Source organism: Zootoca vivipara, chromosome 15, assembly GCF_963506605.1.
Source record: "Zootoca vivipara chromosome 15, rZooViv1.1, whole genome shotgun sequence".
Taxonomy (NCBI): domain Eukaryota; kingdom Metazoa; phylum Chordata; class Lepidosauria; order Squamata; family Lacertidae; genus Zootoca; species Zootoca vivipara.
The window spans coordinates 753,734-780,802 of record NC_083290.1 but is presented as its reverse complement, the minus strand read 5'-3'; the positions used below and the strand labels follow the sequence as shown (position 1 = coordinate 780,802).

At 51.2% G+C, this 27,069-nt stretch overlaps 1 protein-coding gene across 1 annotated transcript in view; it reads right to left on the bottom strand.

The window, feature by feature from the left end:
* The window catches only part of SLC13A2 (solute carrier family 13 member 2), a 36,600-nt gene extending 12,639 nt beyond the window's left edge, over positions 1–23,961 (bottom strand). The window contains exons 1-5 of the mRNA XM_060268618.1: positions 23,755–23,961; positions 5,772–5,900; positions 3,502–3,638; positions 1,575–1,783; positions 30–213 (exon numbers count right to left, since the gene is read on the bottom strand). Of these exons, the coding sequence (XP_060124601.1) occupies positions 30–213; positions 1,575–1,783; positions 3,502–3,638; positions 5,772–5,900; positions 23,755–23,847 (752 nt within the window). The 5' untranslated portion in view covers positions 23,848–23,961. The remainder of the gene's footprint in view (positions 1–29; positions 214–1,574; positions 1,784–3,501; positions 3,639–5,771; positions 5,901–23,754) is intronic.
* Positions 23,962–27,069: the final 3,108 nt, after the last annotated feature.

Here is a 27,069-nt window from a genome sequence, read left to right as displayed (position 1 = left end):
TCTGGGATGGGGCCTGCCTTGGTACTCACTCGTCCATCTGCCCCTTCATCACCAGGTTGGGCGTGGTCCCCGTCAGGGTGGCGATTCCCCCAATGCTGGCCGCGTAACACACCGAGAGGCTCATTCCCTTGCAGAAGGTCAGGTGCTTCTTCTCCAGCTGCTCCTGCTCGCGGGACACTTTCTCCTTCTCCACCGTCACTACGTGTCCGTTGACTGCGGGAGGCAGGAGTGGGGTTGGCGAGGGGGAGAGAGGGGCAGTAAGGGAGAGAGGTTGGCCCAAGCAAGGTTGGGAGAGAGGCAGCGCTAGCCTAGTGGTTAGAGCAGAACTAAGGCCCGGGGGCCGGATGCGGCCCAATCGCCGTCTCAATCCGGCCCACGGACGGTCCGGGAATCAGCATGTTTTTACATAAGTAGAATGTGTCCTTTTATTTAAAATGCATCTCTGGGTTATTTGTGGGGCATAGGAATTCGTTCATATTTTTTTAAAAAAATATAGTCCAGCCCCCCACAAAGGGACAATAGACCCCCTGCTGAAAAAGTTTGCTGACCCCTGGGTTAGAGCATTGAGCTAGGACCTTGTTTCTTAATTTAATCCTTTTACATCGTATTGTATGATTTGTGGTATTTTCTGTATTGTGATTTGCTGCTATTTTTATCAATTATAGAGGAGTAATTCTTTATTGTAATTGATAAGTGTAAACAGTTTCATTATTACTTGGTGTTTAATTTTAGTGTTTACTATTGGATTCTAATGCATTATTGCATATTGCTTTATTTGGTAGAAGTTGTTTATTTTAAAGTTATTGTGACTTTTTATATAGGATCTGATTGTTACCCTTAAAGTTTGATTCATTATTATTATTATTATTATTATTATTATTATTATTATTATTATTAGTGTTGGAAGCTGCCCAGAGGGGCTGGGGCAACCCAGCCAGATGGGCAGGGTATTAATGAATAATAATAATAGTAATAATAATAATAATAATAATAATAATAATAATAATAATGGAGACCAGGGGTCAACTCCCCAGTCAGGGTGGACTAGGACCTGGGTGCCCTTGGGGGCCAGTCACTGCCTCTCAGCCTAGCCTACCTCACAGGGTTGGTTTTTCCACTTTGAGCTCCATGGAGAAGAAGGTGGGAAAGAAATGCAATAAAATGGGTGGGGAAAATGAGATTCAACAAAGACTCATGGAGGGAGAAGACCATCACCATTTACCAGACGTGGTGGCTCTACTCTGCCTCTACAGTCGGGGGCAGCAAGGGGGCTCTTGGGCTCAGATCCTGCTTGGGGACTTCTCTTTTGGTTGGTCCCTGTGAGAAGAGGAGGCTGGTCTAGGCAGGCCCTCTATGGCCCAATCCAGCTCTTCTTATGGAGCTCCATTGCAATAGCGGAGCCTCCATGCCCAGGGACAGTCTACCTCTGAATACCAGGCAATGGGAAGCGACAACTGGAGAGAGCGGGATGCCGGCCTAGATGGAGGCCCCTTTGGCCTGATCCTTCTCTAGGGCTCTTCTGACGTCCTTCCGCTGGTGGCTTCAGAGGAAGGAGGGCTAAGCGGGGGTCCTACCTTGCTGGTGGGCGGTCTCCTGCAGCTCAAAGCCTCCGTTGACGGTCCCCTTCTTGGCCACGGCCTCCTTGGCCTGCAGCCGCTCCACCTCGGATCTGTGCAGCTGCTCCAGGACGGCTTGGGCAATGGGCACCATCATGGCCGTGGTGGCCGTGTTGCTGATCCACATGGAGAGGAAGGCCGTGACGGCCATGAAGCCCATCAGGAGCCTGCCAGGGATGGAGAGCGCACCTGAGTTTGGCTGGCCCTCGGCTCCTCTCGCCACAAGAGCAGGACGGCTCAGCCCTCCTTGGAGGTGCTGGAGGGTGGAGGCCAACCAAGGGGCCACCTGCCATGGCCCCTAAGTGTCAGGCTTCGGAGAAACAGCTCCCTGCCCCTCTTCGGCCACGGAGCAGCAGAGCAAAGCAATTAGAGTCTCTTACCAGTTGAAGAGTGTTTAAGGATCACAGCAAAAGAACAACGCAGCCATTCTCAGAGTGAAGGCGCTCCCAGTTAAGTTTTCCTCCTTACCCCCCCCCCCGGAGTCCTTCCTGGCACCAGTGGTGGAGCTTCAAGCTCCAGCGGGGGGGGGGGGGCAGAGAGCAGGCGGGGGGCGTGGATGGCATGCATCCCGGGGGCAAGGCACGCTGCCCGCAGGGGCGTGGCATGAGTCCCAGGGGCGTGGTGCGCTGCCTGCGGGGTCGTGGCACCCAGTGCGGGGGGGGCAGTCGCGATGGCACCCCATCGGGATCGTGCCGCGGGGGGTAGTACGCCTCCCCCCCACCCCTGTTCCTCCGCCAGTGCCCGGCACTTCCCATTCTTGCAACCTGATCTAACCACTGAACCTTCTGCGTAGCAACCTTATCCGCTCTCCTTGCCCTTGGAGATAAAGGCTGCACACTATCTAGCCAAGGGGAGTCAGCGCTCTCTCTCTCTCTCTCTCTCTCTCTCTCTCTCTCTCTCTCTCTCTCTCTCTCCCTCTCCCTCTCCCTCTCCCTCTCCCTCTCCCTCTCCCCCTCCCTCCCTCCCTCCCTCCCTCCCTCCCTCCCTCTCTCTCTCTCTCTCTCTCTCTCTCTCTCTCTCTCTCTCTCTCTCCCTGTTCTGCTTCTCCTAGCTGTTCCCCACTCGGCTCTGCCCAGCTGTTGCTTTCTGAACTATGTCCCTCTGCAAACCAATTCTCTAAATCTATATACTGCTCCACTGTTCAGGATTCTGGTCAAGAGCAAGACGAGAGCGAGGTTCCCACTCTTCCTCATCAGAGCTGTAATCCTCAGTCTGGTCTCGGACATTAAGAATAAAACAACGCACCGGTCCTCCTGGCTCTGAATTAGGAGCCAGTTTAAAGAGAACTTGGGAACTTAGATCATTGGCCCAGCCAGCTCAGTGTTGTCTGTACTGGCTGGCAGCAAACACTCCAGAGGGCTTTCCAACCCGGGGAGGGCGGGGGTTGACCCTGGACCTTCTGCACGCAAAGCAGCTGCTCTGCCACTGAGCTATGGAGCGGAGGGAGCTGGCTTGTGCCGATTCAGCCCAATTAGCTTGGGATTTCCTGCACTGACTGGCAGCAGCTCTCCAGGGTTTCGGACTGGGAGACCAGAGATGCTACTAGGGATTGAACCTGGAGCCTTCTGCGTTCAAAGCAGGTGCTCTCTTGCTGAGCCACAGCTCTTCTCATACAAGAAAGGAAAAATTCCATTCCTCGTGGATCTGAACTCAGGGTTGATCTAAATAGGGAGGAAACTGACTTATGCTGAGTCAGGCATGGTGCTGCTTGCACTAACTGGCAGCAGCTCTTCAGGGACTTAGAGGCAGGGGGATTTCTCCCAGCCCGAGATGGTGACGCCACTAGGCACTGAACCATGCAAAGCAGGTGGGGTGCCCTGAATCTGGGCCGCCTCCAGAGCCTCCCCCTCTTCTTCATTCCCTATTTCCAGGCGGCACAACTCACAGGCCTGGCCGGACCCCGATGAGCAGCAGGACGCGGAGGGCAATGCGCTTGTGCAGGTCCCAGTGTTCCACTGCGATGGCCACCAGCAGCCCCCCGATGAAGAGCATGTTGGTGTCCTTCAGGTACTCCATGCACACCTGTGAGGAAGGAGGGGGGGTGTTAAGGATATAAGTTTAATAAAGCCTATGTTTGAATGCATTGCATTTAACATGCTCTGCAGAGAGCTTTGCATCAGGCAGGAGGTTGAACTCTAGGTAAATGCGGCAAGGAGAGGCTTGGTGACTACGCTGAGTGGTGGTGCGGTCACAGCAAGAGATGGAACCACCACCAGCAGGCGCAGTGTTGAACAAGGAAGTTGTTCAGGAGCTCTTTCTGAGACCAGAGAGAGGATAGATCCTGGACTGAATTGAGGACTTAAAGAAGACTGACCCCATTGTGAGTTTGTTTAGAGCGATGTGTTACTTTGCGTTTTGCAACTTTCTGTTTTGTAACTATTTTAAGACTGTTTTGCAGTAAAACCTTTTGGAACTTTGTCTTGTGGCAGAGAGCACTAATTTCTACTCCACGCGAGGTTCAGATCAGGGATTCAATTTGCAGCAGGGGGCATTGTCAGCCAGGAGGGGCTATAACCCCCTCTCTTGCGCTCTTAGCACTGAGCCAGAGTTTCTAGGCCACTTTTTGATTAATAAAAATACTGAAATTTATATGCCGCTTGATAATGAAGAAAACCAAACAAATCTCAAAATGGTTTCCAAAAAACAATAAGACAATAATATTACTCACAAGAAGAAGTAACAACAATAATTTAAGACTTTCAAAAAGTTAAAGAACAGCAAACTAAAAACAGATTAAAACTCACACCAGCTTTCTAAATACCTGAATTGAAGGTCTGATTTAAAGAGGAACAGAGGAAGCTGCCTTTACACTTAATCACTGCAGTGGTCCATCTAGCTCAGTATTGTCCACTCTGACTGGCAGCAGCTCTCCAGGGCTGCTAAGAAGAGATCTTCCCAGCCCCTCCGGAGACGCTAGGGATTGTGCATTATGCATGCAAAGCAGTTGTCCTGCCACAGAGCTACAGCTATTTTGAAAACGAAGTAAGATTCTAGTCCTCCTGAAGGCCTAATTAAAATAGAAACTGTTATGTACTAAGCTTGGATCGTAGAATAATAGGCAAGTAAGATCCTAGAATTCAACAACTGATTGCCTTGCAGGAAAAGACCAATCAAGCTCCAGGAGGGAAGCAGAATCAGCCAATCAGACGAGACTCATTGGGTAAATCCTATATAATAAAGTGCAAGTGTCTCTGTGTCCAGTATTCCCTGTGTCCCTTGCGCTACTGCACATGTGCCCCACGGACACAGGGATTGGACGCAGAGACTTGGAACGCACTCTCTCTCGCGCGCTCCCCCCACTCCCACCCCTCTACCTACCATTTCCCTGCGGCCGCCAACCACCGCTCCCGGTGGGGGGGGGAAGCAAGCGCTTCTCCGAACCCCGGGATGTTCTAGCAGCCGTTTACTTAACGGGCTGAATTACACTAGTAATGTATATAAAAGCCTGAGGTTTGGGGGGCATTTTATTCATCATCATCATCATCATCATCATCATTTATTATTTATACCCCACCCATCTGGCTGGGTTTCCCCAGCCACTCTGGGCGGCTTCCAACCGAATATTAAAAACAATACAGCATCAAACATTAAAAACTTCCCTAAACAGGGCCGCCTTCAGTTGTATTTCAAAAGTAAAATAGTTGCTTCTTGCCTTGAGATCTGCTGGGAGGGCGAGGGCGTTCCACAGGGCGGGTGCCACTACCGAGAAGGCCCTCTGTCTGGTTCCCTGTAACCTCACTTCTCGCAATAAGGGAACCGCCAGAAGGCCCTCAGTGCTGGATCTCAGTGTCCGGGCTGAATGGTGGGGGTGGAGACGCTCCTTCAGGTATACAGGACCGAGGCCGTTTAGGGCTCTCCAGGACTCTGAGTATATTTCAGAAACACTTAGAAGCTGCCTTATACTGAGCCAGAACATTGGTTCATCTGGGCTCAGTTTTGTGTCCACTGACTGGCAGCTGTGGACACCATTAGGGATTGAACCCGGGGCCCTCTGCATGCCAAGCAGATGCTCTCCCGCTAAGCTGCAGCCCTGGAGGGGTTATTGAGGGCCATGCTTTGTTCTCCCCTGGCTGGGACTGGCGCCAGGTCATGGCAGCCCTGCGTGGCTGGCCAGCTGCAAAACTGAGGGCCTCTTTGGTCCGGCCGTCTCCTTACCGTGGTGGAATCCATGATGCCCATGAGCGGGAAGAGGAGGACGGGCAGCAGAGCAGTGACGGCCAACGGCAGAGCCTCTGTGCACCAGAAGAGCGCCATCAGGATGATGGTGTAGCCGCATTGCGCTTCCTGCAAGGGAGAGGCAGGAGAAATGAGAAGGGCCATTTGGCAGGAGCTCATCGCTAGAGGGAATCATAGAATCATAGAATCCTAGAGTTGGAAGAGACCACAAGGGCCATCCAGTCCAACCCCCTGCCAAGCAGGAAACACCACCAAAGCATTCTTGACATATGCCTGTCAAGCCTCTGCTTAAAGACCTCCAAAGAAGGAGACTCCACCACACTCCTTGGCAGCAAATTCCACTGTTGAACAGCTCTTACTGTCAGGAAGTTCTTCCTAAAGTTTAGGTGGAATCTTCTTTCTTGTAGTTTGAATCCATTGCTCCAATAAACCCAATATTGCAATAAACCCAGTGCTGTGCATGTCATCTATTGGGGTGGGGTGATAAACTGCTGCAAGATCCTCAGAATTTAATCTTGACAGAAATCCTTACCAAAGGAACGAAGGTCCAAAATTAATGTTATTGGATATTTGGGGGGGGGCACATTGTCAAAAGCAGTGCTTTTTTTTTCCTTAAAAAAATGTTTAGTGGCACTCTCGTTTTCCTACTCATATTGAAATACTGGTCCTCAATGAGGCCAAACTTGGATTCACAAAATGTTTAGGGGTATGCGTCCCCCTGCGTCCCCCCAGAAAAAAAGCACCGGTCAAAAGAATTGGTCTTATATATGATCTTGGCAGCACAAAGAGTCATTGCAACTCAACGGAAAACAGCCCAAAATATTACACTGACCATTTGGTAGCACTCACTATTGTTATTCTTATTTCCACCGCTATAATTCTATGATTCTATTTATTATTATTTATCTGATTTATATACCACCCTTTCGCCAAAGATTGTCCCGACGGAGGTCATTATATAAGGCAACCCGGGCAGTTTCTATGCCAAAGCCAGGCTGAGACCCCAATTGTAATCGATCTAGAATATCAATTTCCCCCAAACAGCACCTGGATCTGGTCATTACGGAGCTATAATGGAGAAAATCACGCAAAGATTGCAATTTCAGTGAGGACATTTCTTTGTGACATGCACAATGGGACCATCTTTTTCAAGATAACTGTTGGCACAAGCCTGGCAAATCTGGAACTTGACTTGATAATCAGATAACACCGATATTATTTCCTTGGACTTTGTTATTTTCACCCACATGCAACTGTGCTCATTCTATGTGCCTGTTTTATAGTTTTGTTTTTCATCCTTTACTTTCCACCTGTTGACATAACTGTTCTCTCTGTTTTATATACATTATAAAATGAAATAATAATAAAAAATTGCCAAAAAAAGTGGGGAGGGGAAGGGAGTTTTGCAAAGGGGTCAGTGTCTGGAAGGGCAGAAGGAGCAGGCGATTTTGCAAAGCAAGACACTTTGCAGAGCCAGAATGGCATAGTGGTTAGAGTGTTGGCCTAGGCAGGGCCTGGGAGACCTGGGTTCGAATCCCCACTCAGCTGCGAAGCTCTCCCTGGGTGTGACCAATGCACACTCTATTTAAGACTTCCCTCAAAGGAACCTGGGAACTATAGTTTACCTCTCACAGAGCTACCATTCACAGTACCTTTTTTTGGGGGGGGGGGAGTTCCCAGGATTCTTGTGGGAGGAGTTGCATACAAGCGCTTGAAATGTGTAACGGTAAAGGGCGCCCTGACCGTTATTGGCCGAGGGAGCCGGCGTACAGCTTCCAGGTCATGTGGCCAGCATGACAAAGCCGCTTCTGGCAAACCAGAGCAGCGCACGGAAACGCCGTTTACCTTCCCGCCAGAGCGGTACCTATTTATCTACTTCAGGCATCCCCAAACTTTGGCCCTCCAGATGTTTTGGACTACAATTCCCATCTTACCTGACCACTGGTCCTGTTAGCTAGGGATCATGGGAGTTGTAGGCCAAAACATCTGGAGGGCCGCAGTTTGGGGATGCCTGATCTACTTGCACTTTGACGTGCTTTTGAACTGGAGTTGGGCTTATTGGCTCTTACGCCCTGATTATACATGTGTGTGGCCAGTTTGGCCTGCAGGTGGTGATCTTGTTGCACCTAACTGCTTTGGTTAAAATAAATAACTGGGGAGCCCCTGAAATGGCCCAGAAATTGGAGGTGGGGGTTAAAGACATAGCTGCCAAGTTTTCCCTTTTCTCGCGAGGAAGCCTATTCAGCATAAGGGAAAATCCCTTTAAAAAAGGGATAACTTGGCAGCTATGGTTAAAGAGGAAGGTTTTCTTTCTTTCTTTCTTTCTTTCTTTCTTTCTTTCTTTCTTTCTTTCTTTCTTTCTTTCTTTCTTTCTTTCTTTCTTTCTTTCTTTCTTGGGCTCCACATTCACCACAACCCTGCGAGGTAGAGTGATTATTCCCCTCATTGGTGTGGGTTTCCTGAGAATGTTATGCTATACTTGAAGGGGGGGGGGAGAGAAGGAAGTTGCCAGCTGTCTCTGTTTTCAGCTGTGCCTCCGATTCCACCCCCTTCCCTCCCAAAAGGCTTCACGGCATTATTTGTTTTTAAGCTTTTTAGCTGGAGATTGTGTCAACAATGCAGAGCCCCAGCAAGAAAACTCTTGCCTCAAAGACCACTTTCCTTCCTTTCCGTGTGTGTGTGTGTGTGCATGCCAGGAGTGGGTAGGGCTGCAGACAAGCACCGGTAAAGCGACGACTCCTTCCTCCATTCCCTCGCCCTCATTCGAGCCGCGCAAAAGTCCCAGGTCTCTATACACCCAACCCATCCCTCTGTTTCTCCACCCAAGTTATTATTACAGAAGTTCAAGAATTCACCATCCCAAGCAGGGCGAGTACTCAAGGAGAGTGTGGGGCTTGGAAAGAAGATTGGGGTCTCTTCCAACTACGATTCCTTGGTTCTTCTGATGTTCCTATTTGCAAGAGGGGTGGCTTAGGGTGAGCCCCAATGGCCAGCTACCCTGGGAGAGAGGAAAGGGTTGCAGGTCGTTTTTCTGCTTTTTTGAGGAGGAAGGATGGACGGGCCTCTCATCTCTAAGAACCTCATGGTCAGGGCGGTGGGCCCATCTAATCCAGCATCCTGTTCTCACAGTGGCCAAATACCTCCAAATAATCCAGATAGACTATCTCTGGACCTGGAGGTTCCATCGGAATGTAATAAGAGCCTGCTAGATCAGGCCAAAGGGGGCCCATCTAGTCCAGCCTCTTGTTCTCACAGGCAGTGGCCAGCCAGGTGCCCCAAGGGAAGCCCACAAGCAGTATGCTCCAATTGTTGTTCCTAATAATAATAATAATAATAATATTTTATCTATACCCCACCCCAAAGTGGCTAACATCAAATATAATAATAATTTTTATTTATACCTGTCACAGTGGCCGGAGTGGACTACTTCAGAGTAACGACGCTACGCAGCTCTGCATTTTATTCTTTTATTGGTGCTGCGTATTTACAGTGCTCAAGTCATTGCTATTTACACGGAGCGATGTTGTCAGTCGGTTTCAGAACCTCCTAATGGCTTTTGGCGCGTCTTTCTCCAACACAAAAGCTTTGGCAGACCCATCCTCTTGCCCCTCCTCTTCCTGCGTAATTCTGGAGTTGGGGGGATGGGTCTTCCCCCCTTACTTGCCCCTTCCTGTCCCACCTGGGACCCTGGCTCCTCTACCTTGCCTGAGCCTCGGACACGACTTCCTGCTTCCCCACTGGAATCGGAACTCTCCCTGCTTTCCCCTTGGACGGGCTTGAACTCAGGAGGGGAGGGACTTCGCGATATCCCCTGTCCCTCACATCCACCCCCCTCCCAAGCTCTCCTTCACCCCTCCCCAGGCCCCCCCCATGTGTCGGTGACGACTGGAAGCCTAAAAACTCGGTGCTCTCCGAGCCCGTTGGTGTGAACACCTCCCCCCAGTCCTGCGAGCCCCCCCCTTCCGCCTGGGAGGACGGGAATCCCAAAAAGTCCGTGGCGTCAGAGCTGGTGGGGGTAAAAATGTTTTGCCAAGCTGCTCCTTCCTCTGACTGGGTGGATCTTGGCGACACCCATACCTCATCCTCTGGTTCCTCAAACTCCGCTTCCCAGCGCCATGGTGAGCTGTTCTCCCGTGCCTCCTCCTCCTCCCCCTCCCTTTCCATGTGCCAGGGCTTGGGTCTGTGGGGAAAGAGGGCGTGAAATTCTTCCACCAAGAATTCCTCCTGTATCTGAGTGGCGGGAACCCATTCATTCTGGGACGGTGGAGCATCCTCCCATGCCATGAGGTACTCCAGGCCCCCCACCCCCCACCTTGAATCCAGGATGGCCGTGGCCTCATTGAGTTGCTCCCTGCTTTCCCTCTCCCCCCCTCCCTCGGGGGTTTGTTCGCTGTCTCTGAGCCTGCTGCTTTCCCTGTACGGCGACAGCAGCGATCTATGAAACACTGGATGCACCCTCATGTCCTCTGGCAGTGCCAGCCTGTATGCCACCGGGTTGACCTGTTGCGTGACCGTGAAGGGGCCCAGCCATTTGGGTGCCAGCTTTTTGCACCTCCCTCTGGTGGGAAGGCCCTCCGAGGACAACCACACCTTGTCCCCCACCCTGATGACCTCCCCTTGTCGCCTGTGGCGATCTGCCCCCTTTTTGTACGCTTCCTTGGCCCTCTCCAAGTGTTCTCTGAGCTGCTGGTGCACCGTCTCCAGTTCCTCTGCCCAATCCTCAGCCTGTGGGCCCTCCTCCTCCTCCTCCCTCTCCCTCTCTGGGAAAGATCTGAGGTCGCGCCCGTAATTGGCCTTAAAGGGCGACACCCCTGTGGAGACGTGCACTGCATTGTTGTAGGCAAATTCTGCTAGTGGCAAGCGATCCACCCAGTCCGTTTGCCGCTGGCTGACGTAGCATCTCAGGTACTGCTGCAGAATGGCGTTGACCCTCTCCGCTTGTCCGTTGGTCTGCGGGTGTCTAGCCGTCGACAAGCTGACCTCCACCTGCAGGAGGTTCATGAGCCGCCGCCAGAACCTGGAAACAAATTGGCGGCCACGATCCGAAATAACCCTTAAAGGTAATCCATGCAGTCTGAAAACGTGATCAACAAACAGTTTGGCTGTCTCTTCTGCCGAGACTGCCCTGGCACACGGTATAAAGTGACACATTTTGGACATGAGGTCCACCACCACCAACACTGCAGTCTTACCCCTGGACGAAGGCAGATCTGTGATGAAGTCCATGGACACCACTTCCCACGGCCTGTGTGGTGTGGCTAAGGGCTCCAGCAACCCTGGTGGCGCTGCTCTGACCACCTTCGCCCGCTGGCAGGTGGTACAGCCCCTTACATAGTCTCGAACATCTTCCCTCACCCCTGGCCACCAGAAGTGTCTCATGACTAGGTGAGTGGTCTTGTCCCTTCCAAAATGCCCCGCTGTAGGGTTGTCGTGCATCTGCTTGAGGACCGTACGTCGAAGCTGGGTGGTGGGTAGGTACAGCGCACCCTTGTAGAAAAGCAGCCCTCTGCGTTCTGCAAAGTCTTTTGCCTGCTCCCTCCCCCCTCTCAGTTCTCTGAAGATGCGGTTGGCAAATTCATCCGCTGCCGTCAGTGCTGTGAGTTCTGCCTCGCTCACCACTGCTGCTCCGCAGGACCATGCCGACGGGGGGAAAATGTGCCTTGGGGCTGGTGGCGCCTCCTCCTCCATGTACTCTGGCTTGCGGGAGAGGGCATCCGCCCTGACATTCTGCTCTCCTGGGATGTAGTGTATGGAGAAGTTGAAGTTCGAGAAGAACTCCGCCCACCGTATCTGCCGCTGGTTGAGCACCCTGGCAGTTCTCCAGAACTCCAGGTTCTTGTGGTCTGTGCACACCTGGATGGGGTGCTTGGCGCCCACCAGGAAGTGTCTCCAGTGCTGGAACGCCGCGTGGATCGCAAGAAGTTCCCGATCAAAAACTGTGTAGTTTCGCTCGGGCTGGGTCAACTTCCTGGAGAAGAAGGCACAGGGTCTCCACTCTCTGTTGGCGTCCAGTTGCAACAAAATGGCGCCCACAGCCTTATCAGAAGCATCTGTTTCAATGCGTAGGGGCGCGTCCTGAACCACGTGGAACAGGTTCTGGTCTGAGGCGAACACCCTCTTGAGGCTTTCGAACGCTGCTTGCGCCTCTGGTGTCCACCTGAACTTCTGCTTGCCTCTCAGGCAGTCAGTGATGGGAGCCGTAACTCGAGAGAAGTTCTTGATGAACTTCCTGTAGAAGTTGGCAAAGCCTAGTAGGCGTTGGGCATCTTTGCGCGTCCTGGGGCTGTGCCAGTCCAGGATGGTCTGCACCTTGTCCTTGTCCATTGCCAGCCCCTTGTCTGACAGCTTGTAGCCCAGGAAGTCCACCTCCTTGGTGTGAAACTTGCACTTCTCCAGCTTCACATACAGGTGGTTCTCCTTCAGGCGCTGTAACACCTCCCTGACGTCCTTCACGTGCTGCACTGGGTCGTTGGAGTAAATAAGGATGTCATCCAGAAAGACCAAGCATTTCCTGAAGAGTAGGGACCCCAGGACGTGGTGCATGAAGGCCTGGAAGCATGCTGAGCCCCCTTGCAACCCGAAGGGCATCACCAGATATTCAAAAGAGCCCAGAGGCGTGAACATCGTGGTTTTCCACTCATCGCCTTCCCGGATCCTGATCAAGTTGTACGCCCCCCTCAGGTCTAGCTTGGTGAAAATCTTGCCTCTGCGTGCCGCTGTCAGGAGATCATCCACTCTGGGCATGGGGAAAGCCACTGGCTCTGTCACCGAATTCAGCCGTCTAAAATCCACCACCAGACGGCGCTGTTGCGTGTCTTTCTTGTCCACCCAGAAGACCGGGCTGCCCCCTGCTGCCTTGCTTTCTCTGATGAACCCCCGCTTGAGGTTCTTGTCGATAAAAGCGCGCAGATCCTCCAGTTCCTGGTCTGACATGGCGTACAGCTTGGCTGGGGGTATAGTTGCCCCAGGCACCAGGTTGATCTGGCAGTCAAAAGGCCTGTGTGGGGGCAGGTGGTCGGACTCCGCTTCACTGAAGACCTCCTGCAGGTCCCAGTATGGTTTGGGTATCGCCTCACCCCCTTTGACGTGCATGGTGGCCACCGTGGCTATCGGAGGCCCCTCCCCTGGTTGGTGCTGCATGCAATGTTCCAGGCAAAAGTCCGATCCAAAAGTGATGCATCTCTGATGCCAACTTATGGAGGGGTCGTGGCGCGCCAGCCAGCTCATGCCCAAAACGATTGGGGGGTCTGAGATGGTGGTGACGTTGAATGCCAGTGTCTCTGAGTGCCTTCCAACCGTCATTCTCATGGGGGGGGTTTGATGAGTGATGGCCCCTCCCAGCAGCTCTCTGCCGTCAATGGTTGCCACGTGCAGAGGAAAATCCAGCTGCAGAAGCTGGATCTGGTGCTCTTCTGCAAAGTTTCTCGAGAAGAAGTTGGCTGAGGCACCACTGTCAATTAGGGCGAGGACCGTCAATGGATAGCCATTTGGGAGCGTGAGCGTCACTTCTAGAACCACTCCTGCTCTGGGAGGGGTGGGCTGGCTCTGCTCCTCTCTGTGCGGGTGGGTGGGCTGGGGCTGTTGTCTGCTGACTGTGCCTGGCTGCCGCCCCTTGTCTCCTGCAGCCAGGCTTTCCCGTTTCCCTGCTGTGGTGCTGCGTCAGTGGGGGAGGGCACAACCGTTCCCGCCTTTCCTTGCCACTCCCTGCGATGTGGGCAGTCTCTGACGAGATGCTGGGGGGAGTTGCAGAGAAAGCAATTCCCACCCCTTCCCTCCTTGCGTCTTGGCGCCGCTGGGGTTTGAAAAGCCCGCGCGCGCGCGCTATCAATCTGCATGGGTTCCTGGTCCTGACTGGCCCCAGGCGTGGCTTGAAAGGGTTGTTGAGGGAGTGGCTTCTCCTGCGACCGTGGGAACCAAGCCCGCTTTGCGCGCGTTGCTTGCTTGTCGCTCCATCTGGATTCCTGCCTCACCCCCACCGCCAGAGCCGCTTTGCTCAGTTGATCCATATTACTGGGCTTTGGACCTCTCGAGAGCTCATCCTTCACCTCCTCATGCAACCCCAAGTAAAACGCCGCTTGCATTGGGGCAGACTCCAGATCCCACCCCAATCTGTGCACCAGCATGGTGAATTTCGCCCAATACGCGCGAACTGTCATATTTCCTTGGCGTAAATTATGAAGTTCCTCCTTAGTCTGGTCCATATGACTATCGGACGAATACATCGTTTTCAAACCTTCTAGAAATAGTTTGACATTCTTCATGCAAGGATTCCTTGTTGCAATTAACGGTCTTAGCCACTCCCTGGCCGCCCCTGTAAGGTGCTCCACAATAAACGCTACTCTGTGCTCATCATCAGGGAACTCATCGTGGTGCAGCTCAAGAGCATACACAATCTCAGTCTCAAAGCCCTGAAACTCCTTCGGGTCTCCATTGAACTTGCTTACTAGGGTCCCGGCTCTCCTTCCTGGCAGCACTTGGACTTGGGGTGCCCCTCCCGCCTTGTTTTTCTCTGCATCCAGCTTGTTTTGGAGGTCTACCGCCACCGCCCTTAAATGCTGCTCTTTTTCCTGGAGCTCTCTCACCTGTTCCGCAAGTTGTAGCCGGTCGTCCTGGACCTTCTTAGTCTCCTCTTTAGCTGCCTTCAATTCTCCCTGCGCCTGCAGCGACAGCTGTTGCAGTTCTAGCTGGGCTTGCTCAGCGATCTGCCGCCACTTCTCCGCCTCTGACACGCTCATCCCGGCAACTCCAAAGTAGCCCAAAAATGATTAGGAGGTTGCTGTCACAGTGGCCGGAGTGGACTACTTCAGAGTAACGACGCTACGCAGCTCTGCATTTTATTCTTTTATTGGTGCTGCGTATTTACAGTGCTCAAGTCATTGCTATTTACACGGAGCGATGTTGTCAGTCGGTTTCAGAACCTCCTAATGGCTTTTGGCGCGTCTTTCTCCAACACAAAAGCTTTGGCAGACCCATCCTCTTGCCCCTCCTCTTCCTGCGTAATTCTGGAGTTGGGGGGATGGGTCTTCCCCCCTTACTTGCCCCTTCCTGTCCCACCTGGGACCCTGGCTCCTCTACCTTGCCTGAGCCTCGGACACGACTTCCTGCTTCCCCACTGGAATCGGAACTCTCCCTGCTTTCCCCTTTGCTCGGGGACGGGCTTGAACTCAGGAGGGGAGGGACTTCGCGATATCCCCTGTCCCTCACAATACCCCACCTCCCCAGCCAAGGCCGTGCTCAGAGCGGCTAACACCAAATATAAAACAACTAGTTAAAAATACAATAAAATGAAAATATATGACAAATTACCATAAAATCAAGCAATCAATTAAAATACATCTTAAAATCAAGTCAGAATCAAAGTGAGATCCAATCAGATGGCAACCAGCTAAGTAGGAATGAGGACCTTAAATGCTCACCAGGCCTAACTATTTATACCAGGCATCCCCAAACTTTGGCCCTCCAGATGTTTTGGACTACAATTCCCATAATCCCTGACCACTGGTCCTCTTAGCTAGGGATCATGGGAGTTGTAGGCCAAAACATCTGGAGGGCCGCAGTTTGGGGATGCCTGATTTATACTGATCTTATATGTGCCTGTGAGAAAGGCAGGGGGGCACTTTCATGCAAGTTCTTATAAGGAGAGGGGGGGAGTCAGGCTGGACCCCGGCCAAAGGCCTGGCAGAACAGCTCCGTCTTGCAGGCCCTGCAGAAAGATGTCAAATCCCGCAGGGCCCTGTTGTGTCTTGTGACAGGAGGCCAGTCTAATTTCCTTGAGGCCAGGGACCTCCAAGATGTTATTACAGTATCTTGTATTCAGAGGTAGACTGCCACTGGACATGGAGGTTCTGCTATCACAATGGACCTCCTTAAGAAGAACCTAGATGGATCAGGTCAGTGGTCCACCTAGTCCAGCCTCCTGTTCCTACAGTGGCCAACCAGGTGCCCCCAAGGGAAATCCACAAGAGCAACGCTCTCCTCTCCTGCAGCTTCTAGGAACTGGTATTCTGAAACCTCCGGAACAAGACAGATCCAGCCCTTTCTTTGGGCCGTGGACCATGAAGCCTCTTTTGTTTCTCTAAATTGTTGTGTTCTCTGCCTTGGCTCGGGATCCTGCTTCCTGCGTAGCAACAGAGCGAGAGACAGGTGAAGAACTGCCTGAAAACAACAGCCTCTTATCAGCCACATCGTCTACATTGATCTCTGTTTTCCTCCTCCTCAGCTGACTTCAGCACAATGCTCCGTTTTATTGCCCATTCTGCGGCATGAGCGTGCTGCCAAGGGCACAAGGGTTCACCGCCCGCCCCGCAGGGTTGGCGTTTCTCCTCCCCTGTTGCCACCCGAGATGGGTCTCTTGCTGGAAGAAAACCCCAAGGGCCGGCCGATGCCTAATGCCGTCGAGATAGGGCTGCTGAAATGCAGAAATTGCAGCTAAGGGAACCCTGACGGGTGGTCGTCCCGTCTGAGTTTAAAATCGTCCAAGGAAAGCAAGGCCAACACTTTCCAAGGGAGTCCATTTCACTGCCAAACGCTCTCACCATCAGAAAGTGTTTTTTTGGTCAATTGACTCCACTGGAGCCAGAGGCAGTGTAGTGCAGTGGTTAGTGTTGAACTAGGACCTGGGAGAAACCAGGGTTCACATCCCCACTCAGCCACTGGGTGGGCCTCGGGGGCCAGTCACTGCCTTTCAGCCTAGCCTACCTCACAGGGCTGTTGTGGGGATTAAACAAGGTGTATGCGGGTGGCGCTGTGGGTTAAACCACTGTGCCTAGGGCTTGCTGATCAGAAGGTCGGCGGTTCGAATCCCCGCGACGGGGTGAGCTCCCGTTGCTCGGTCCCAGCTCCTGCCAACCTCGCAGTTCAAAAGCACGTCAAAGTGCAAGTAGATAAATAGGTACCGCTCCAGCGGGAAGGTAAACGGCGTTTCTGTGCGCTGCTCTGGTTACTCATGCTGGCCACATGACCTGGAAGCTGTACGCCGGCTCCCTTGGCCAATAACGCGAGATGAGCGCGCAACCCCAGAGTCAGTCACGACTGGACCTAATGGTCAGGGGTCCCTTTACCTTTATGCCACCTTAAAGCTCCCTGGAGAAAAAGCTGTGATATAAATGCAATCGATAATCACAGAATCATAGAATTGTAGGGTTGGGAGGGAACCCCAACGGTCATCTAGCCCAACCCCCTCAATGCAACAACAACAGAGACAGTAAATGGAAACCGAATTAGATTTCCCCCTTCACTCCAAAGGATATTACGGCTGGTCCTATGCAGACAGGGGCCACTTTGTGTCTAGGAAAGAAGGTCAGAGGCGTTCCTTGGCTGAGGGCCGTGATATTTAAGCAGGCCTGCAAGTGGATTTTAATTGTGTCTGGTGGACGTGGTTTAGGAGGCACTGCCTGGTTGGTTTTGCCCTCTTGTTTGGTGAGTTTAATTGGCTCAAGGCAAAAACAACATTCGCTGATTTACACAACCTCATTTATGGTCAATCACCGCTTTACAGCTGCTTTATCACGTTGGCAGATGTGGTCTGTGGTGGATGAGTAACGAGCAGCTCTGGGTTTGCTTTTAAAACGGGACTGTTAACTCTGCCTTGTGCATAAGTTGCTTTTCGCTACGTCGAGAGGCAGATGAAAACCTCCCTTGCTGGGAGATCCAGGAGTTCTTTTGTGGCATGGCGTTAAACTCTGGAACTCCCAACCACAGGAGGAACCTCATCTTGTAAAGTAAACCTATATCATGGCTCCCTTTTTAATTGTCTTTTTCTAAACCGCAGCTCATCAACAGTTTGGGGCTAGCAGCACATCTCTGAGGTCTCAGGCAGACATCATCACCTTAGGTTATATATATATATATATATATGTATTTAAAATGGACATGTTGCGGATATTTCATCTTGACTCTTCTGTATGCAAGAGGCTCTAACACTGAGTTAAGGCGCTTCTTCACGAAATACCCCCAGGTATTTCCTCTTGAAACCAGCCCTTTGTCCGAACTCATGAGGACTAGAATCTTACTTTAGTTATAGGCCCACCCCTCAGTGGCAGAGCTCCAACTTTGCATACAGAAGGTCCCAAGTTCAGTCCGCGGTGGCATCTCCAAGTAGGGGCTGCGAAAGACTCCTTTCCTGAAAGCCCGGGAGCTGCTGCCAGCCAGAGTCTGCAATACTGAGCTGAGAGGACCAAGGGTCTGGATTGGAATAAGGCCACTTCCTCAGTCCCTATTTGAATCAGACCTTAACTCAGGACCATAAGGACCAGAACCTTGAGTTGATAAAGAACGAACGTTCTGCGCCAATTGCTGGCGTGGAGACAGGAGATCAGGTTAGTCACGGAGGTCTCCTCGGAGCAAAGAGGCAAACTCTGCCCCCTTAAAGTGTAACTTCTGTCTGCCCAGCCTCTGCCGCTGCTGCCGCCCTCTTGACCCCAGTAGCAGCAACAAACAGAGAACACGGTAATGTTAGCAAAACAATGAAAAGGTAAACCACCGTGAAGTGCAAATATATAGAATCATAGAGTTGGAAGAGACCACAAGGGCCATCCATTCTAACCCCCTGCCAAGCAGGAAACACCATCAAAGCATTCTTGACATATGCCTGTCAAGCCTCTGCTTAAAGACCTCCAAAGAAGGAGACTCCATCCTTCTTGAACTGTGGTGGCCAGAACTGGACACAGTACTCCAGGTGAGGTCTGACCAGAGCAGAAGACAGTGGTACTATTACTTCCCTAGATCTAGATGCTATACTCCTATTGATGCAGCCCAGAATTGCATTGGCTTTTTTAGCTGCTGCATCACACTGCTGACTCATGTCAAGTTTGTGGTCTACCAAGACTCCTAGATCCTTTTCACATGTACTGCTCTCAATCCAGATGTCCCCCATCCTGTATTTGTGCCTTTCATTTCTTTTGCCCAAGTGTAATACTTTACATTTCTCCTTGTTAAAATTCATCTTGTTTGCTTTGGCCCAGTTGTCTAATCTGTTAAGGTCATTCTGAAGTGTGATCCTGTCTTCTGGGGTATTAGCCACCGCTCCCAATTTGGTGTCGTCTGCAAACTTGCTCAGGATGCCCTCAAGCCCATCATCCAAGTCATTGATAAAGATGTTGAATAAGACTGGGCCCAAGACAGAACCCTGGGCACCCCACTAGTCACTACTCTCCAGGATGAATACTGAATAAATAAATGAAATAAATGAATAAATGTATATGCACCAACAACCTTCACATATACAAGGAGTTTCAAAAATGTGTGCAAAATCTCATGCTCGAGGTCTTAAAAGTCCAGCATAAAGGTGAGTATTTTGAACCTTTGGTAAGCTTTTGCGCATGAACCTTTGGTGAGTATTTTAAACATTTCTGTACAATGTTTTAAAGAAATGTATAAGTATGTATGGTGCATCATATAAATCTATACACATTTATTACTTAAGAAAGAGCCCGCCCCCTGAGGAAAGCATTCCCGTGAAACGGGGAAGAAGCTGGCCACCCTTCGTCGGATGAGATAAGAATGCATGGGAAGAGATAAGAGCACATGATACATCATAGCACTTTACTGTCGGACTTGATTCTTGCACTTTATACTGGACTTTTAAGACCTCGAACATGAGATTTTGTACACATTTTTGAAGCTCCTCGCATATGTGAAGGTTGTTGGCGCATATACATTTATATATTTGCACTTCACGGTGGTTTACCTTTTCATTGTTTTGCCCTCTCGACCCCGGCACAGCTGGCAGGGTCAAAGCACCCCAGGCTTAGAAATGAATGGGCGAAAGAGACCATGCATGCATCTCGTCCCTGGTATTATTATTATTTTTTTGTAGTTAACGCTGAGGAAGATGAAGTCGAAACAGTGCTATTATCCGGATCACTGTCCTTACGATCACCTTGGCACCAGTTCACGTGCATCGACGTGCATCAACGTGCATTTCAAAGATTGCATTGCCAGATGAGCAGTATTTCAGTTACTATTAAGAGACGATAGTACTCGCTTTGTTGATAGGGATGATGTTGTTAGGAATCTTATTCTAAATAATACATTGTGGTTTTTCACCATGCTTTGTTGTTATGCTTTATGAATTTATGTATTTATGCCTTTATCGTTCGTTGGTCTACGTGTTGCTTCTTTTGTCACAAGTTTCGGAGTTTGCAGCGCAGGGGTTAATTGATTATTTGCTGACTCGGTATAAAGCAGATTCCTATTTAAACCAGAACCACGAGGACCAGAAACTTAGAATGAAAGAATGGTAGTGTTGGAAGGGATCCCAAGGATCGTCTAGTCCAACCCCCTGCAATGCAGGAATATGCAGCTGTCCTTTATGGGGATTGAACCCCATTGAAACATTAGGAAGAACTTCCTGACAGTAAGAGTGGAATTTGCTGCCAAGAAGTGTGGTGGAGTCTCCTTCTTTGGAGGTCTTTAAGCAGAGGCTTGACAGCTATATGTCAAGAATGCTTTGATGGTGTTTCCTGCTTGGCAGGGGGTTGGACTGGATGGCCCTTGTGGTCTCTTCCAACTCTATGATTCTATGAACCTGCAACCTTGGCATTCTTCAGCAGCACGCTCTAACTAATTGAGCTACCCAGGCTGACTTGTTTAAAGCTTTAGGAGGGTGAGTAAGAGCTTTATGCTAGAGCGCCTGTCTGGCATGCAGAAGGTCCCAGATTCAACTCTCAACAGCATCTCCAGGCAGGGCTACTGAAATCTCTCATCTGAAAGCCTAGGGAGTTGCTGCCGGTCAGTGTAGGCAATGCTGAGGTAGGTGGACCAATGGCCAGATTCAGCCTTAAACAGTTTCCTATGTTCCTATTGAAAGCATCCATTTATCCAGAACCATGAGGACTAGAATCTTACTGTGTTTTTAGTGGGATGAACCAGACATCTGTGCTAGAGCACCTGCTTACACAAAGGCTCCGGGTTCAATCCCCAATGGCATCTCCAGGTAGGGCTGGGGAAAGACCCCCCGACTGAAATGCTGGGGAGCTGCTGCCGGTCTGTGCAGACAGTACTGGTACCTAAGAACATAAGCAGAGCCTGCTGGATCAGGCCAGTGGCCCATCTAGTCCAGCCTCCTGTCCTCACAGTGGCCAATCAGATACCCCAATGGGAGACCCCCCCCCCGGACCCAAGCACAAAAGTCGCTCCCCTCCCTCCTGCACTTCCCAGCAACTGGTATTCCAAAGTATGGCTGCCTCCAGCCGTGGAGGCCGAGCTGAGCCATCCTGGCTAGCCCTCCTCAATAGCCCTCTCCTCTTTCATGATTTTGTCCAATCCTCTTTAAAAGCCATCCAAGCTGATGGCCATCACTGCCTCCTGTGGCAGGGAGTTCCACCGTTTAACAATGCTCCGTGTGAACGACGCAGCTTCCTTTCATCTTCCCTGAATCTAGAATCTGGAAGATGGACCCCTGGTCTGACTCGGTGTGAGGCAGATTCCAATGTTCCAATTTGGGTAGATGGGAAAGCGAGGGGGTGGGGGTGTCTGTCCTCCCCCGAATCAAGGCTTGGCCCATCTGGCCCAGGGAACCCTCTCTCTGGTCCATTTGCCCAGCCTTCATTTCTTTTGGCACCTTCCCTGCAGCCGGTCCTTTCACACCTCGAGGGCAAGACGGAGAGTGAGCTGGAAGGGGTCCAAGCAGGAAACTCAGCGTCCAGATGGTCAGGCTGCTTATGTAATTGGGAAATGGGCATGAAGGCAGCGGCAGAGTTCAGCGGAAGGAGGTGGTCCTGCTAAAAATGCCATCCTGTGCCCAAATTGCGCCTCTCCGCTCCAGATCCATGAGGACTAGACTCTTGCAAGGGGTAGGGTTTCAAAGGAAAGGACCACAGCTCTGTGACAGAGCACCTGCAGAGGGTCCCAGGGTCGGTCACTGGTGGCAGGGAGTGCCTGGGGAAAGCTTCCTGGCTGAGACCCAGAAGATCTGCTGCCAGCCAGTGCAAGTACCACTGGGCTGGGTGAACAAATGCTCCAACTCGTGTGTTCATTGGGGGTTGGACTAGATGACCCTTGGGGTCCCTCCCAACTCTACCATTCTATGAATCTTAACACACCACAGTTCCCAGGATTCCTTAATGGGAGGCGATCATGTGCCACCAATGAATGGTGGAGTTTCTCTTCTCCAAAGCAGCTGGATTTTACCTGCTGTTCCAGGCATCAAGCTGTTTTTCCTTTCCTTTTCTCACCAAAAGCCTCTTATACTTTTCTCTACTCTCTGAAGTTTCCAGCATAGGAAGCTGCCTGCCTGGGACGGAGGCAGTGACTAGCACTGCCATTGGGGATTGTACCTGGCACATTCCTTCATTCCAAACAGGTGCTCAGCACCACTCAGCAACACAGCCCTTCCCTCAAAGAGGTGCTTTGGACTGGAGCAGGTCGTGGGAGACAGTTCCACTTGCGTCTGTCAAACTTTCTCCCTGGACGGACCCTCCTTGGAATTTGCAATATCAAGGCCACTGCATGCAAACCCTCTGAGTTGCATTCCAACACACACAGAAACCCAGGCTTGACCTTAAACTGTGGAACTCCCTCCCACAAGAAGCAGGGGTGACCACCAACTTGGACGGCTTTAAAAGAGGACTGGGCAAATCCATGGAGGAAGAAAAGGCTACTGCTAGTCACAATGGCTATGTTCTCTCTCCACTGGGAGAAGGCAGCAATGTCTCTGGCTGCCGGAAGTGTGTGTCGCAAATGGGGAGAGTTCTGCCATTGCACCCAGGTCCTGCCTCTTGTGAGCATCTGGGGAGCCCCTGTATAGACAGGATTCTGGCCTAGAGGGGTCCCCTTTGGCCTGATCCGGCTGCAGCCAGCCTTCTCTTGCGTTCTTAAGCACCCAATCCCTGGAAGCAAGCCTGATCTGCAGTTCCGGCGCCCCCGTTTCTCCCGCTTCATAGACTCATAATAGAGGTGGAAGGGACCCCAAAGTTCATCTAGTCCAACCCGCTGCAATGGAAGAATCACAACTAAAGACACTTTGCTCCACCTAGAGGGCTCTTCCAACTTGTTGGTTCCCATTTCATTTAGATTCCCCACCCCACCCCACGCTGTGGCTGTCGGGTTAGAGGTTGCTTGGAGGGCCTCCAATTCCTATTATTATTATTATTATTATTATTATTATTATTATTATTATTTAAGTTACCTGTTGCATCTGCCTTCTGTACAGCGCAACACCAACAGGGGCTTATCGCCAGCATCCCCAGCAGTCACTCTTTCTGCTGAAGAGGCAAGCTGCTTTTCAGGTGCCACAATTTAAAGTAGCTGCTTGCCTCTTCGGCGTGTTCTGGAAACGGCAAAGGAAACATTGCTTCTTCGGGACACAGCGTTCTCTCTGTGTTGTTATTGCCATCTTTGGGGACCGCCTGGGAGGTGGGGGGGTTCCTCCCTCTGCAAAGGGACTGTGGTGTCACAACTGCGACCCCCCCCCCCACTTTTCCTCTGGAAGCAAAACCCTGATACGTCACCCTAAGCAATGCCCATAAAAGAAAATTGTGTCTTAGAATCATAGAATCCTAGAATCGTAGAGTTGGAAGAAACCACAAGGGCCATCCAGTCCAACCCCCTGCCAAGCAGGAAACACCATCAAAGCATTCTTGACATATGCCTGTCAAGCCTCTGCTTAAAGACCTCCAGAGAAGGAGACTCCACCACACTCCTTGGTAGCAAATTCCACTGCTGAACAGCTCTTACTGTCAGGAAGTTCTTCCTAATGTTTAGGTGGAATCTTCTTTCTTTGATGAAGTCTTGATGGCTTCATTGCTTGGATCCTGCAGCCGCTGGGACAGGGCAAGGGAATCTCTCCTTTGTTGGATGACAGCTGGCCCTCTGTCATGGATGCTTGAGATTCCTGCATTGCAGGGGGTTGGGCTAGATGACCCTCGGGGTCCCACCCAGCTCTACAATTCTAGGATTCTATGAATCCCCAACGCCTCTCCTTTTCCATGGCGAGGGGCACAGGACCCGGAGAGAGGCTTACCTTGTAAGGTAGGAGCACGGGCAGGGGGAGAAAGAGGAAGGGGGTCAGCAGGACGATCAGGTAGTTCCTGTGCGCCAGAATCTCCCTCCACATCCTGATGGGAGACTCTGCGTGCCTGGGGCCGAAAGGAGCGCTCGATCTCGCCTCGGAGACTTTATAAAGGCTCCGCGGCACCTGGCTGCCGACCTTGGCACCTGAGCGCCCGCCTGCCAAGGAAGAAGAATCAGGAGCTGCTCGAAATCTTCCAGGGAGGAACTCCTGCGCGCTCGCCAAGTTAACTCTTTGGCAGCCTCTCCCAGTTCAACGCTCTCCGGCGCTCACCTGTGACTCAGGTGCGCTGATCTCGTTCTCCAGGTCGGGCGGGCGAAACCCGCCTCCAAGTTCCCACGCGCGGCAGCCGGCAAGAGCCTCGGCAAGGCGGCGGGGCCGCTTCAGTTTGTGGGCGTCTGCTGGCAACAACTTCTAGGCCAGACTTGCCGCCCACCCCCACCCCCCAAAAAAGTGCCGCCCTCCAGAAATTTGGGGCTGCAGCTGCTCCCCGAGACGCAGGGGAGGTGTTCTTCCCAAAGATATCGGGAAGAGCAGCACCACCAGGCTGGGGGCAGGCTCGATGGGGAGGATGCAACCCCAACAGACACGCACTGCGCCTTGGCCTGAAACCGTGGAACTCGCTGCCACAAGAGGCAGCGGGGGCCACCAACTTGGAGGCCTTTGAAAGAGGATTGGGCAGATTCGTGCGGAAGGAGAAGGCCATCAGGGGCTACTATTAGCCACAATGGCTATGCTCCTTCCCCTCTTGGAGGCAGTGAATGCGGGGGGGGGGTTAAGGAGGGTCAACATTGCATTTTCACACGTTCAGCTCCATCGTGAACTCTTGAATGTTTTCCAGATGTATGAAACTTGTTTGCTTTGCTTTTTTAAAAAAATTTGCACGTGTAATTTGAAATTAAAAATAAAAATGGGATGCAAGAGGCTTTCTGTATTGTATTGAATTGAATTGAATAATTTATTACGGTCGAAGACCAGCTTCTGAAAACCCATTTGGGAGAACAATCCCGAAGTACAAAACATATATAAAAAACTTTATACAACAATAAAAATAATATTTATAAATGCAATGAGCATAAAAATACTTGAAACTTTAGAAAAGCTGCCACAGAAAACGGGCCCTGGGTCGCTCGGGGGACCGGAATTAGGGACTTTCAAATGAACTGGTTTGTCTCATGGGAAGGTGTCTGTCTGCAGATCTGGACACACAGAATCTGGCGAACGTCCGGGTTGTCTTCTGGTCTTTGCCTAACAGGAGCATGTCGTATATTTGCTTTTCCTGGGTGTCAACTAACCTCACCAGCATGGAATCCAAGGTCTCCCTGTGTGCCTCTTCATAGAAGGGACATCTCAAGAAAAGGTGCTCTGGACTACCTATTTCCCCCAATGAGCAGGCGCAGAGTCTTTGAGCATAGGGGACTTTTTTGTAAGATCCTTCCAGGACAGGCGTGGGCAGGGCCGAGCTTCTGGCAAGTGTGAAAGCCCTTCTTGCGTTCTTGGCTAAGAGAAAGGAGAGGTAAGCTGCCGGAGCGGCTATATCTCTCTCAGTTTCTCCAGTTTTGTATTCGGGGCATCTTGAGCAGTCCTGTTGTCTCTCAATGTCTATGATTCTTCGTCTGATGTCTTTCTATATTATTATGATGTTTTAGGGGGGTCTGTTTTGCTCCTTTTTGCATGCTATCATTCACTGGAGAGAATCAGCTGCCACCCCCACCCCAGATTAGAGGAGCGACACTGCCAGTGATATTTGCACAGTCCCTTGCACTTTCTTCAAAGCCCCCTCCCTGTTTGACAACAACCCTGGGAGGTAGGCAAAGTTCAGATACAGGAATCTGGTCCAACCTCTGCCAACATTACGCATTTGTATTGGTCCTGTGCCAGTCTAACTTTCGGCCCCAACCACAAAACTTTGGAACTGTAATTGGTCGTCCGCCGCCGCCCCCCCCCAATCTCCCACAAAGATATCCGTAATATAGGTGAGGGAGAGAGGGAGAGGGAAAGGGGGGGTGTTTATTATGGGATGGGTGATCATGCAGAAAATATTATCACAGCATGTGCACACCTTGGTTGACATCAGAATGGCAGCCTGCATTCTCCCCCACCCCCACCCCCAAATTTAACCTAGAATTAACCTTTCGAGGAAAAATCCAATTATTATTATTATTATTATTATTATTAATCTGCTAGCTTGGTAGATAATTGCTTCACGACCAAGTTATTGAAGCAGGGCACAGGGCACAGTGAGATAAAATGGAAAAGATTGCAAACTCAGGCAAATACCAAAAGAGCCTTGCGGGATCAGGCCTGTGGCTCCTCCAGCCCATCCTTCTGCGCTCACAGCAGGCTACCAGATGCCTATTATGGGAAACCTTTCAACAGGATCCAAGCACAAGAGCCCTTTCTTATGAAGGCAGAGATGAGCCATCGTGGCTAGAAACCATTGACCAGAAAACCTGCATTTTAAAATTTTTCAAACCACACCTGCTTTGCAATTTCTGAATGACTCTGTTATTTTTTAACTCCCCTTCTGGAAGCACCCCCACCCCACCCCCCAAGACTAAATTAAAAATAATAGAATCATAGAACTGTAGGGTTGGAAGGGACCCCAAGGGTCATCTAGTCCAACCCCCTACAATGCAGGAATCTCAGCTAAAAGGGTCCCATGTTGCAGGCTGGGGTGAAAAGTGGAGCTTCCTGGCTCTACTTCTGAATGGTTGCATACACACCATATCTTATCATCCCACCCACCCCCCAAAAAACCGCCATCCTGGGAACTATAGTTTACTCTGCACTGTGCTACAGTTCCCAGCACCCGGTAGTTCTTGTTTTGGGGAGGATGAGCTTCCAATGTAGTCAGAGCTTGCCCTTCTCATCTGGCATCCCAGTGACTCCATCTGCTCATGGAGGGAGGAGGTTCAGATCGAGGACTCCCTTGTGCTCCTGCTGCAGCCAAGGAAGGTTGAGGAGGGGGTTAATTCCCAGAGAAAGCCACACCTTTCCCCAACACTTAATCCTCGGGGTGTGGGTGCACGTGCAGAGCGACAAGACCCTGTGTGCCAACTCCTGGGAGGAGGACAAGGAAGTGAAAGACAGCTCGCTGCATGTTTTCTCTATAGTGGTGATTACGTACCCAGAAGCAGCCTCCCCTCTCACGGTATTGCCCCACTTGGCATCTAAAGCACGCTCAACGCCCATTCAAATAATCCCAGGAACTGTAGCTTCCCCCTCGCAGAGCTACAATTCCCAGCACTGTTTAGCCTGGAGAAG